We start from the raw sequence: 12,396 nt of genomic DNA on the forward strand, positions 1-12,396 counted from the left end.
ATCAAATGTTTAATGTGGTAGACAGCCATTTCAAATAGAATAATCATATCAAATCAATTTTAAGTTAAAGAAATTCTGGTATATATGTAATTTAACCCTTTTAGCCTCAGTGTCTGATATATCTCGAGAATTTAATGTAGCTGGCTTATAATATGACCAAATGTCATTAGGATCGATATAGCGTTCGGTGAAGAAATGGGCTACATGCAAAAACAATAAACCTTCCAATTGGCATTGTATTTCGTCGTCGTTAAGTGCAGTTTATTTCTCAATGTTAGCCATCAGACAACATCAGGTGGATTTGTCATATGCTCTCAGTTATAACCTTGATTAGTTTGCGTGATTTAAAGTGCTTTTTATCGTGTGATTTATTATGCTGTTAGTAAACAATGAGTAAGCATCATAGAGAAAAGTCACCAGTGAGTGAAAACACTTTGATAACCAATATTGTTAGTGCTGAAGATGCTATTTTTGGTGTCCATAATGTTTGTTTTGGGCAACACAAATGTTTGGTCACACAAAGTTGTTTATATAAAATATAAATATTGTAAATATTATATTATATCTTTTACTTTTTTGAAAAATGAAACAAGTTTCAGTGTTATTTTATTTTAAAATTTTTATAAATTTAAAAGAGCATGAACAAATATAAGTATCTGAACACTGTTACTGATATGTATTTGTGAAAATATGTGAAGATGTGCTTATGCATCAATACGTTGAAGTTCTTCAAATTTTGTGTATGTGAAAAGAAATAATATTATGTACACATATTATGTGTACAACAAAATCGTTTCATTTTTCAGGGGCTTCAAATTTTGTTCTACCCTTCGTATATGTTCAAACTAAAAAATATATATACATAAAAAACATCTTCTGTAAAAGTACTGCATTAACTACACATCTAAAAGTATAGTACACTTATTTCTAAACAATTAAAAATAAAAAACTCAAACTTCAAAATTATTTTTCCTCAATTCTGCACTATTGTTGATTACCACTCTGGGCTTTTTGGCAATCCATGGGAAAATAGCTGGGGTTAAAAGGATTAATATGAATCAGGTTGTTTTCAAACTGTTGATTCTTTTGTTGTGAGGTTAGATTTATAGTTGTCTATTACTTCAGTATTGTATTTGTTATTTTATGTGTGGAATTTTTAGTGTAAAATAATTTATACATTTACAGAAACTAATAATGGATTAATTGTTTTAGAGACAGTGAAGTCGGGAAGATTTTATGTACTTCATCATAAAAAAACTTTATTTATTTGGGAAGAATATTTATAAAACAGCAAAATTAAAAAGTGAAGTTATTAAAACATATTTTATGTGAAATATAAGACCAAAGAAGAAACAGAAACGATAGTCTCAATAAAATTGTGAAAATGACTTATAACATCAGGTTCTATTTTTCAAGCTAATCCCCCCTCTCCTCCCCCAAAATATAGACTTAGATTGGGTTAGGTAAAATGAACAGAACTGTTAAGTGGTTAAGGCACATTTTAGTAATAATCGAATAATCAATTTATTTACATTCCAAATACCATACATGAGAAACAACCAACACAGTGTTCAATAAGGAAGCAAACGTTGACTATAGTCGTAGCACTAACGGCCATGTTCCATGACTAATTTGTGAATCAGTCACTCAAGGTCACTCAGTGACCAGCTGACTATAGGAAAGCTTAATTATTTTATGTTGTCCACCCTATGTACAAACTTTTATATCAATTCTACAAGTATGAAATTAGTTAAAATGTTTAAAATCCAAAAACGTTAATTCAATAGCAGCCTTAATTGAAGAGTACTTATTCTTTGGTATATTTTTTTGAGAAAAATCAAAATCACTAATTTAACGAAATTTTAAATAGATTATTCAAATGGTACAAAAGTCAAATATTATAAGAAAAACTATTTTATATACAAATAAATTAATTGTACAGTTTTAATGTATTTGTATTATTCCCACATCTTATAGAGTGTTCATGAGGTACCGTTAAAAACTATTAAGATTTTGGCTTTAAATAATTCATGTACAAGTTTACCCAAACAGTTTCAAATTTTCTCTTTATCGTGTTTTACATATTAAACCAGTACCATCTGTTGAAAAGGTGAGATTCGGGTTTTATTGACCACCTTAAAGTTTTAATGGATTCAATGTATTTAGTATTATCCTGTAAATTTGTATTCGTATGTCGATGACACCTCTCTTCTGAACAGTTTTGCAAACATCAGATCAGAGTAGGGTGGTAGAAAGAGCTGACCATTCTGAAAGTTAAGTTTCTTGTTTTGAATAATAAAAAAAAAAAAAACTGATCAAAGTTTATAACCAATGCAATGCTTTGTGGTGTATGATGGTGATAGAACCTCTTCTTAGCAATCTAACTTGTTTGAAAGAAAGCAGTTTAATGTTTTTACTTAGGCTTTCATAATTTATTCCGTACCCATTCCCCCCAAGCCAAGTCCTGAGGGTACTCTAAGGATAATTGTTACTACTTTGGTTATGTGTTTTCAACTGTTGTTAGTACTGCTGAATATAAATTGTAGTGTGTATAAACTTTTTTTGTAAGGAAACCTGTTACAACTTCAAATATTTATAATAACCTTAAGCTGGTATGAATAGATTTAGATATTACGCTAAGTTGAGGTTTTCATGAACAAAATATTTGTTAAAAGCTATCTAGAGCTATATAGTAATATGGAAATTTAAATTCTGTGTGAATCCAGATATGGTTATACAACTCACATACATTCATGTATTCTTAATGTATAATGTACATTCATCAGTGATAATGTGTATCTTGGACATTATTTCATCTCCATGTAATTTATGGAGTTGTGATGTTGGGCAATAGCATTGCACTTGAAAAAATGTTTGTATTGCAAGTAGTTCCAAGAATTATTTAAGGACTATTACAGAGAGTTTCTTGCAATTCATGGTTCGCATGTCATGACCCAGCGAATTGTACATGTTTATTGCTTTTTGATGAGAGAGACAACCTAAGTGTGTATTCACCAAGACAAGATGTACATAGGTACATAACTTAATATAAAATATCTCAGTTTATATAAATAAAAGTATGTTAAGTCTTATTAATACAAAGCTGGAAAAACCAATACAAGCTATTAACTTAATGACTACATTTAAAAAATAAACCAATACTTAAAACCTTTGTTCAAAAATAAAAGTTTTAAGTATTGGTTTTTTTATAAATGTAGTGATTAAGGTAATAGTAGCCAATAAAAGCTTCATCTTCTCACTGAAGAATTCCTCGCACTGATATGATGCAATGAACAAATAATTACAGAAAGGCAAAGTTTTTAAAATGCACATAACATATTCTGTGTATACATAATAGGATATTGACCTTAGAATAAATTATTGTAATTTTCATTTTAAAGGAAAGGTCCAGTTTAAAAAATCTGTATGTGGCCAAATTTAATGAATATCCTTAATCGAACTATTTTTAATTATGAGAAGCATGGTCTCATGTTTGGTTGTTCAGACATCATAAATTTAAGATTCTTTACTAGCCTTTAGACAAAATTTGAATGCAATCAACATTGCCAAAGTGCAAGCACATAATAATAACAAAAATATCGACATTCCTGTATAAATGAATTTGGTTACCTTACATTATTGTATTGTTATTTTTCATAAAAGATAGGAACTAAACTGACCTTACAAACAGAAATAAAAGGTAATGTAATAACCAACTATAAAACAATTAACTTAAAGGCATGTCTCTCTAGGATATTACAAGTATCAGTAAGAAAACATTGATAACACAAGCTAACCTAAATCAATTTCGAATACCAACATAACAACAAAACATTCGATTAAGGATATTCATTAAATTTGGCCACATATAGATTTTTTAAACTGGTATAGGTCACATATAGATCCTTTCCTGTAAAATGAAAATTACAATAATTTATTCTAAGGTCAATATCCTATTATGTATACACAGAATATGTTATGTGCATTTTAAAAACTTTTCCTTCCAGTAATTATTTGTTCATTGTATTACATCAGTGCGAGGAATTCTTTGACCTTGGTTTTTCGCTGTACAAAACATGCCAGTTCTCAATAACTGTCTCATCACTCAGCTTGTTCAGTTGAGAGTGTGTCACATGGACTCTTACCTGTGCTAAGTGATCTTATCTGGAGAGCAGCTCTGTCACATTAGTTATTTGCTGACATTTTAATCTAGAATTCTATTGAATCACATAATTGTAAAATGTTTAGTGTTATCAAATGATTACTTGAATCCTTCTGAGAAAGAATGTGCGCATTAAGCAGACTAAATGGTTTATGTACATTGGTTAAGTGATTAATGTTAGTAATGATTAATAATAAATAGTGAATAGAGTCTATAAGCAGAATAAATTGGGTATTAGTGACATTAAACAATTAATTAAATACTCAGCAGTATGCAGGAGTGATACGGTTGATTATCTTGTACACCAGTCAGAAACCACAACATAACTAAGCAATATTCAGTATAACTACAACAGAACTAAGCAGTTGAACACAATCAGTATAACTACAGCCACACAAATATATAGATCCACATTTTCCGTCTATCAAGTTATACATGTAGAGAATCTTAAAAGAGCCATCTGTTTTTATTTGCCGGTTATATTAGTATGAAAACATATTTTTGTGAATGAAAGACCAAACAAAAAACCATAACTTTAAATGTCAACGTTTGCATAAATGTGCACTTATATTTTCAGTGTGTAAAAAAATCTTAGTAAATCATTGTAAATATTGTGCACATTAAATTGAATAAAATTATGACTTTACATTACTAAATGAAAAATATTGCACATCAATTTAAATACATTATGGAAGTAATATTGTTTCTTCTTATATATAAAGAATTATGTCAAATTGTGCAATTTATTTTAGCTTTTCCTAGAAGATGAGTTTGTATTGTTTACTTTAATTAGTTTAGTTGTATTTGCTGTGTATGACTAATTACATTATAAATCATAATCACTGAAAGTGGTGAATCACCACTACAGAGACAGTGCATTGTTTATAAATGTCAGCTTCCAACTTCATTGTAAATATGTATTCATAATTTTCTCGTTTAGTAACAGTTAAAGGAAAAATTTCATGCATTAGACGGATTAAACTTAGACAATTAGATTAATACTGATAGATTGACATTTAAAACACAATGAATCATGCCAAGTAAAATACACAATGTTGTACTATAGGAAAGCGATGTTTTAAACATTTTCAATCAAACGATTTAAGAATATTTTTCTGCTGTTATTTACAGTAGATTCTAAAACTGGTTGTAATCTGTTATATGGAAAGAAGTAAACTGAAGAATGGCTTGTATAAATATCAATTAATTACTTTTTTATTACAGTCTGCTGTTTTTTTAACTTTTTTTGGGATAGACACTACTCAACAATTCAACAGAATATTTCTGAGTTAAATTATTTTATAGCCTTAAAAGTAATACATTTTGTATTAAAGCAACACAATTTTATTTAAGTGTGTCTAGAGACGTTTTACGAAGTAAAATATAATAATTATAGTTCTCCAACACGAGATTGTGCAATATCAGTATGCACAAAGATGTTGATAACACTATAGTGTTGGTCGGTATGGTGGGAGATGGTACCGGCACTGTACCGGCTAGCCAGCAAGGAAGTAGCTGTGATCAGTGTGTGTGTGTCACTACACCATGGCAGTCACTGACTTCCAACAACCTCCTGCCCCACCATCCACGGTCTGTTCTTGCTAATTGTATTTACTTTATTCACATATTTTATTTAGCATTAAACATTGTACTTCATTTATTAAAACATATAAATTACTTCTTTAACAAATTACTCATGATTAAAAAATTAGTTGTATTTTAGATTTTTAATATAATGTAGGCATTTTTATTTGAATTTTGGGTTTGCATAGCTGTTAAAAATAAACCATACATTTTGTCAATTATCTTTTTGAATAGAACAAACTTTTAATAATAAAATATAATTGCTTATATCTACTAGAATAAATGTCCAACAGAATGTTTAATTTTTTCTCAGACTATTCAGCATTAATAATCCATCAGTATAGAATGTCATGTATAATACATATATCGGGTGTCTTAATAGTCATCCCCCCCCCATGGTTTATATGACCAAGTGAGGAGTTTTTTATGTATGCAAATTTTTGACCCCCTCCCCCCCAAATGGGGTTTTGGTAAAAAATTACAAATCCCTAGCAAGTGATGCCTCATTTTAAAGGTATTAAAAAAAGAAAAATGGCACAAAAAAGGTCTCTAGTTACCCTGTAAAATTTGGTAGCTGATTAAAGTTTGAATTGGTTTATAAACTCCCATTGCTTGTGAATAATTTTGTTACAAAATTAAATGGTAAAACTCTTGAAATCTCACCTCAATTTCACTCATATGAGATGCTCAAAATGACTACCATGTACTTCTTGACTAAAATAAAACCTAGATTCAAAACTGGTCTCACATTTTATAACATTTCAGGTGCTATGAGGTAGCAGGCATCTACGATCCTTGTCCTTTATTAATGTTTTTTAATTTTTATTCTCAATAATAAAATTCAGAATTAAAGTTTGAATAACATCAAGAAAACAAAACAATACTAAATAAATATCTTAAAGTTTTTTCAGCGTACCATGTCTAAAAAGTTACCTGCCATTGCCTAATTTTATGGTTTCCATGGCTGAATGATATGTAGTTTAAAATAAAAAGATTACTTTTAGCAAACTTGCTGACATCTAATGTGGAATAGTACTAATCTTTTATTGAAAACTGGTAACGTATAATGATAAATCTTGAAACTACTCGTAGAAAATGGATTACAATGATTAATAATTAATAGTATTGTGTTAATCACCAAAGTGTGCTGTACCTTGGTACATAATAAAGAATAAAACAATACTAAAATGTCTTTTCCACTCTATTCATTTTTACAGTTTACATTACACTAGTGCAAATAATTCAATATTTAATTATCATATGTTTTATGATATTTACACATATCTTGTTTAATGTGAATGTTGAATGTAGCTCCATTACACCTTCCTCTTGCGTGCAGCATCTGGAATCTGATGCTGTTGCAGACTTGTCTCCTGAAATCTAGAGTCATGTTCGTGTGAATAGATAAAAAAGTAGTCGGTGATGAAGAACGAAGATGCTCAAAACTAACCGCTCCCCCCCCCCCCCCCCCCCCCCCCCCCCCCGCGCATAGTTTCAACATAAAGACACTCAGATTACAAAAAGTAGTGCAATCTAGGTGGAGAGGTATTCTCATTATATCATAAGGTGCACCATAGTGCACTCCAGATTTCAGGAGTCAAGTCTGCAACAGCATCAGATTTCAGCTGCATTAAGAGGAAGGTGAACTGGAGCTAAACTCAATGTTCACATAAAATCAATCCTAAACTCAGATTAAATTTTTACGTAACTTGTTCATGCCTTCATGCTCTAATGTTCTAATGTATTGTCTTGCCAGCTATTGGATTAAAATTCTGTTTAAATGACCCAAAAATGCACATGTCTGGTCTGATCCACTTTATTCTTCCTTGACTAAACAATGAAACAGCCGCTCTTAAGTCAATGGCAGTTGCCTGTGATTGTACTTAATAGTATCGGTGTATTTATATAATCACATTTAACTTTAGTGGGCTCTTTCATCAGGTTTGCCACACAACAGTGGCTAGTATAATTGTACTAAACTGAGTATATGCATTTGGCTTTTTTAGCATTTTCTTTGAAACCTATTAAATTTCCAGCACGTATTTACATAAGGATGAATATGCAATATTGTTTTAGAGTCATTAATGTGAATAGTTTCTAATAAGCGTGAAAAACTATTTGATGGGTGGACGGATTCACCTGGTTTTAACTAGTCTTGTATAATTTATTGATGCTACAAAATAAACTTTGCATTTACTATAAAGGTATAATGTAATGGAAATTGTGTTACAGAATAACGGAAATTATCAGCCTCTCCATGAGCGTAACAATTGGCCAGCCGCAGCCCACAGCCGACACTCGCACAGACATCGGCCGACCAACACTAACGGGCTCTGCGAGCTAGTGGAGTCCAGCCCATCACCCGGGTGAGTCTCATTTCGTGTTGTCCTTTTGTTCGGATTCACTGAACTTACTAAATTAAAGTAACTTTTCTCGCCACATAAAAATTTATAAGTTATTTATATATTTTGCAGGTATGCAAGTGATTTGTTTGACGAAAATGAACATGAGCGACGGCGTCACAGCGAGCGTCACGCACCACGTATGCCGGTTCCACGTACTCGGCGCCGAAAGAGTGCCGGTAAACTGCAGCGCCAGTGGAGTAGCTCTGATGATGCGGACGGATCCTCCTCTAAAGTAGGTGTAGCCAATTAACTGTTTATATTGTGTAGTGATCATTTTAATTCAACTAATATAAACATGTAAGTAGAATGTAAAATCATTTAAATATTAATCATTTGCATGCAGATTTAGGCCTATACATAAATCCTGTTATAGCATTTTTGTATAATTCTGGAAGTGCGGGGATCGTTGTGACAGTTCTAACCATTGCTTAAAATATGTTGTAGTTATTGAATTAAATTGAAATATCTTTATTCATGTTACTACATAAAAAGTACATGAATGGTGTCAAGCATTTATAATAAAATAACAGTTATATATTTTGACTAAGGATTATACTATAATTGTGTATTCACTAATATGTTCTTACCCCAAACAATGCAGAAAAATCAAATTCAATAGAACCCTATTTTACAATACTTAAAATCTCATAACAATGCAAAGCTATGCTTCAAATTCATCAAAATTATACAAAGTTTTGTTAATAAAGTAATCTTTTAGATAATATTTGAATTTTTTTAAACACTTTTCATTTTTTATATTTGTAAGAAGAATTTTTTAGGATTTTTTTTCTTTTTTTTAATTCCAATTTATGGGATTCAGTTGCTATATTGTCTTTTTGTCTAGTATTATAACAGTGATTGTTTCCTAATAAAGGGAGTTTGTTAACTTTCATTAATTGGTTAGTGTAGAGGAATAGCTTGGTACATGTAATGACTATAAACTGTCATGATACCCAAAGTAGAAAATTTATTTTTTCTGTATTATTCCAATGAGGATCCAAAATAATACGAATACATCTTTTTTGTGGTATTAGTATCCTATTTAAATTCAATTTAATTTAAAATATTTATAGATATATATTTTTTATTTTAAAAAATATATTTTTATTTAACTTTGTTTATTATTTTATTTTGAGTTATATAATGGTTCTAGCCCAGTTATACATGGCTTTTTAAAGCTTTGGAGACAGCATGTACTGATGGCGAGAGAAAAGAAGAGACCTGGCCCGTGCCGGCGCACAGCTGTGTACTAGTGTGTTGCCGCGCGGTAATTTCAGGCGCTTCGCCCCACAGCCAACCCTGCGAATTGTTTATCATAGCAATGGAACAGTGAAACAATAATGGAATTACGAAACAAGGTGCGGCAACATACTAGTAGTAGCGCCTGCAAATTTCAGATAGGCCAGAATCCAGGTCTCTTCTTTTCTCTCGCGATCAGTAATATGGAAGCAGGTCTATAATCAGACGATTCTGAGGAACCTGTATGTGATTTTAAATTCAGAAGTGGCAATTTTTAATTCATGAGTACTGTGGTGTATAGGAGAACGAGGAAGAGCAACCGTTGCCAATACACCAGGCCTCGCTATCAGGGGAGGATGAGTCCCCAGTATCTCACAGCACTTCTTCCAGCAGCTCTCACTCCTTTCTGCAGCTCCACCCTCAGGTAAGTCTCATTGTCATAAATTCATCAGAAGATAGCAGTGTCTGCAGCCATTAAGAGCAACCCTTGCCAATACACCAGGCCTCGTTATCAGGGGAGGATGAGTCCCCAGTATCTCAATACACTTCTTCCAGCAGCTCTCACTCCTTTCTGCAGCTCCACCCTCAAGTAAGTCTCATTGTCATAAATTCATCAGAAGATAGCAGTGTCTGCAGCCATTAAGAGCAACCCTTGCCAATACACCAGGCCCAGGCCTCGCCATCAGGGGAGGATGAGTCTCCTGTATCTCACAGCACTTCTTCCAGCAGCTCCCACTCCTTTCTGCAGCTCCACCCTCAGGTAAGTCTCATTGTCATAAATTCATCAGAAGATAGCAGTGTCTGCAGCCATTAAGAGCAACCCTTGCCAATACACCAGGCCTCGCTATCAGGGGAGGATGAGTCCCCAGTATCTCACAGCACTTCTTCCAGCAGCTCCCACTCCTTTCTGCAGCTCCACCCTCAAGTAAGTCTCATTGTCATAAATTCACGAGCAGATAGCAGTGTCTGCAGCCATTAAGAGCAACCCTTGCCAATACACCAGGCCTCGCTATCAGGGGAGGATGAGTCCCCAGTATCTCACAGCACTTCTTCCAGCAGCTCCCACTCCTTTCTGCAGCTCCACCCTCAGGTAAGTCTCATTGTCATAAATTCACGAGCAGATAGCAGTGTCTGCAGCCATTAAGAGCAACCCTTGCCAATACACCAGGCCTCGCTTTCAGGGGAGGATGAGTCCCCAGTATCTCACAGCACTTCTTCCAGCAGCTCCCACTCCTTTCTGCAGCTCCACCCTCAAGTAAGTCTCATTGTCATAAATTCACGAGCAGATAGCAGTGTCTGCAGCCATTAAGAGCAACCCTTGCCAATACACCAGGCCTCGCTATCAGGGGAGGATGAGTCCCCAGTATCTCACAGCACTTCTTCCAGCAGCTCCCACTCCTTTCTGCAGCTCCACCCTCAAGTAAGTCTCATTGTCATAAATTCACCGAGTAGATAGCAGTGTCTGCAGCCATTAAGAGCAACCCTTGCCAATACACCAGGCCTCGCTATCAGGGGAGGATGAGTCCCCAGTATCTCACAGCACTTCTTCCAGCAGCTCCCACTCCTTTCTGCAGCTCCACCCTCAAGTAAGTCTCATTGTTATAAATTCATCAGTAGATAGCAGTGTCTGCAGCCGTTAAGAGCGATTTAATGGTTGCAATTCCAATCATAGCTGTCTACATCGTTTATAAGCTGCTCTGAACATTGCGTAAAGATAAGAGTTTTGCATTGTTTTGTTCTTCATAAAATTCCCTATAAAACTTGATCAACCTATTGTTTGTCTCTTAATGACAAGACATGAGAACAATGCTAAATACATTAACAGGTTTGTAAAATTCTTCAGAAGTGATTCATGAATAGTTTATAAACTATTACTGGCGCAGAAAATACATACATTTACAGTTTTATAAACTAGTTCCAGCTGAATAATAACAATTGTTAATTCTTTATCTTGATAAAATGTCAGTCATTGTTCCACATCAGTTATATGAGTACTAATACCATTTCCTTCTTCAATATGAAATTTTGAAAAAGTGAGCCTACCATGCCCTAGAACTTGTACTTTATTTTTCGGAAAAGTAGATATGATAAAGCAGATTTTTCTTTCATTTAAGGAGCTTCTGAGTTTTTATGTTTGTTCCCAAACAAGAAAATAATCTAAATAAAAATGTCTCATTCCATGTGCACTGTCTCTCTCCAAGATTTTATGTTAGAGTGGGTCAAAATTCAACTTAATTGTTAATACATAAAGTAGACATCTTCTCATGTAGCAACTCAGTATACTTAAACAAACTTACATTACCAAAGAAAGGAACATTGCTCAAGAATTTATAATTTTTTTACTGTATCACTAAATTAATAATTAATACAAAATACAGATATGTTCCTCATATCATTTTGTTTGATTACTGTACTTATCTTTAAATTTTTAATATAATAGAATAAAAAGGTTGAAATAATCAGTAAAATCTTACAATTTTTACAAATATGAACCTTAATAGTTGTTAGTTCTTCAATAATTGTTTTAATTACTTTCAATTCAATAGCTTTAATTATGTAAGCAACATATTATATGCTCTTAATAAAGTTATAACATTGGTGTTAAACCTTTCTTGAATAAATAACATCCATTACTGCCAGCACGTGAACCAACTGTACTAGCCAAAACTGCCAACTCTGTTTTTACATTTTTTCAACCTAATTAACCTTTGCTCTGTATTATCCTTAGTTTTTATGTAAATTGAATGTTTTTATTTTTATTTTGTATCAGAACATACATGGTATCGAATAGTGTTAATAAGACTATTATTTCCTATACATAAAATTTGTTTATGACAGGTCATGCCTTACCAAAACATTTGTTTACACAAAAGGTTCACTTCAGAACAAAATATTGGTTTGAAAAACAATATTTTTATTCAATACAGATTTTATATCCAAGACTGCTCACAAAAATTCAGAACTTAAATTTGAAAAATCGTTTCACAGAATAAACTGTTATTTTTA

At 32.6% G+C, this 12,396-nt stretch overlaps 1 protein-coding gene across 3 annotated transcripts in view; it reads left to right on the top strand.

Annotated features, from left to right (window-relative positions):
* The window catches only part of LOC124356712 (protein FAM13A), a 107,779-nt gene that overhangs the window by 78,716 nt on the left and 16,667 nt on the right, over positions 1–12,396 (top strand). For all 3 annotated transcript variants that reach the window (XM_046807885.1, XM_046807884.1, XM_046807886.1), the window contains exons 9-11: positions 7,979–8,112; positions 8,221–8,383; positions 9,692–9,814. In XM_046807885.1, coding sequence (XP_046663841.1) covers positions 7,979–8,112; positions 8,221–8,383; positions 9,692–9,814 — 420 coding nt within the window. The remainder of the gene's footprint in view (positions 1–7,978; positions 8,113–8,220; positions 8,384–9,691; positions 9,815–12,396) is intronic.

This window comes from Homalodisca vitripennis, chromosome 3, assembly GCF_021130785.1.
Source record: "Homalodisca vitripennis isolate AUS2020 chromosome 3, UT_GWSS_2.1, whole genome shotgun sequence".
NCBI lineage: Eukaryota > Metazoa > Arthropoda > Insecta > Hemiptera > Cicadellidae > Homalodisca > Homalodisca vitripennis.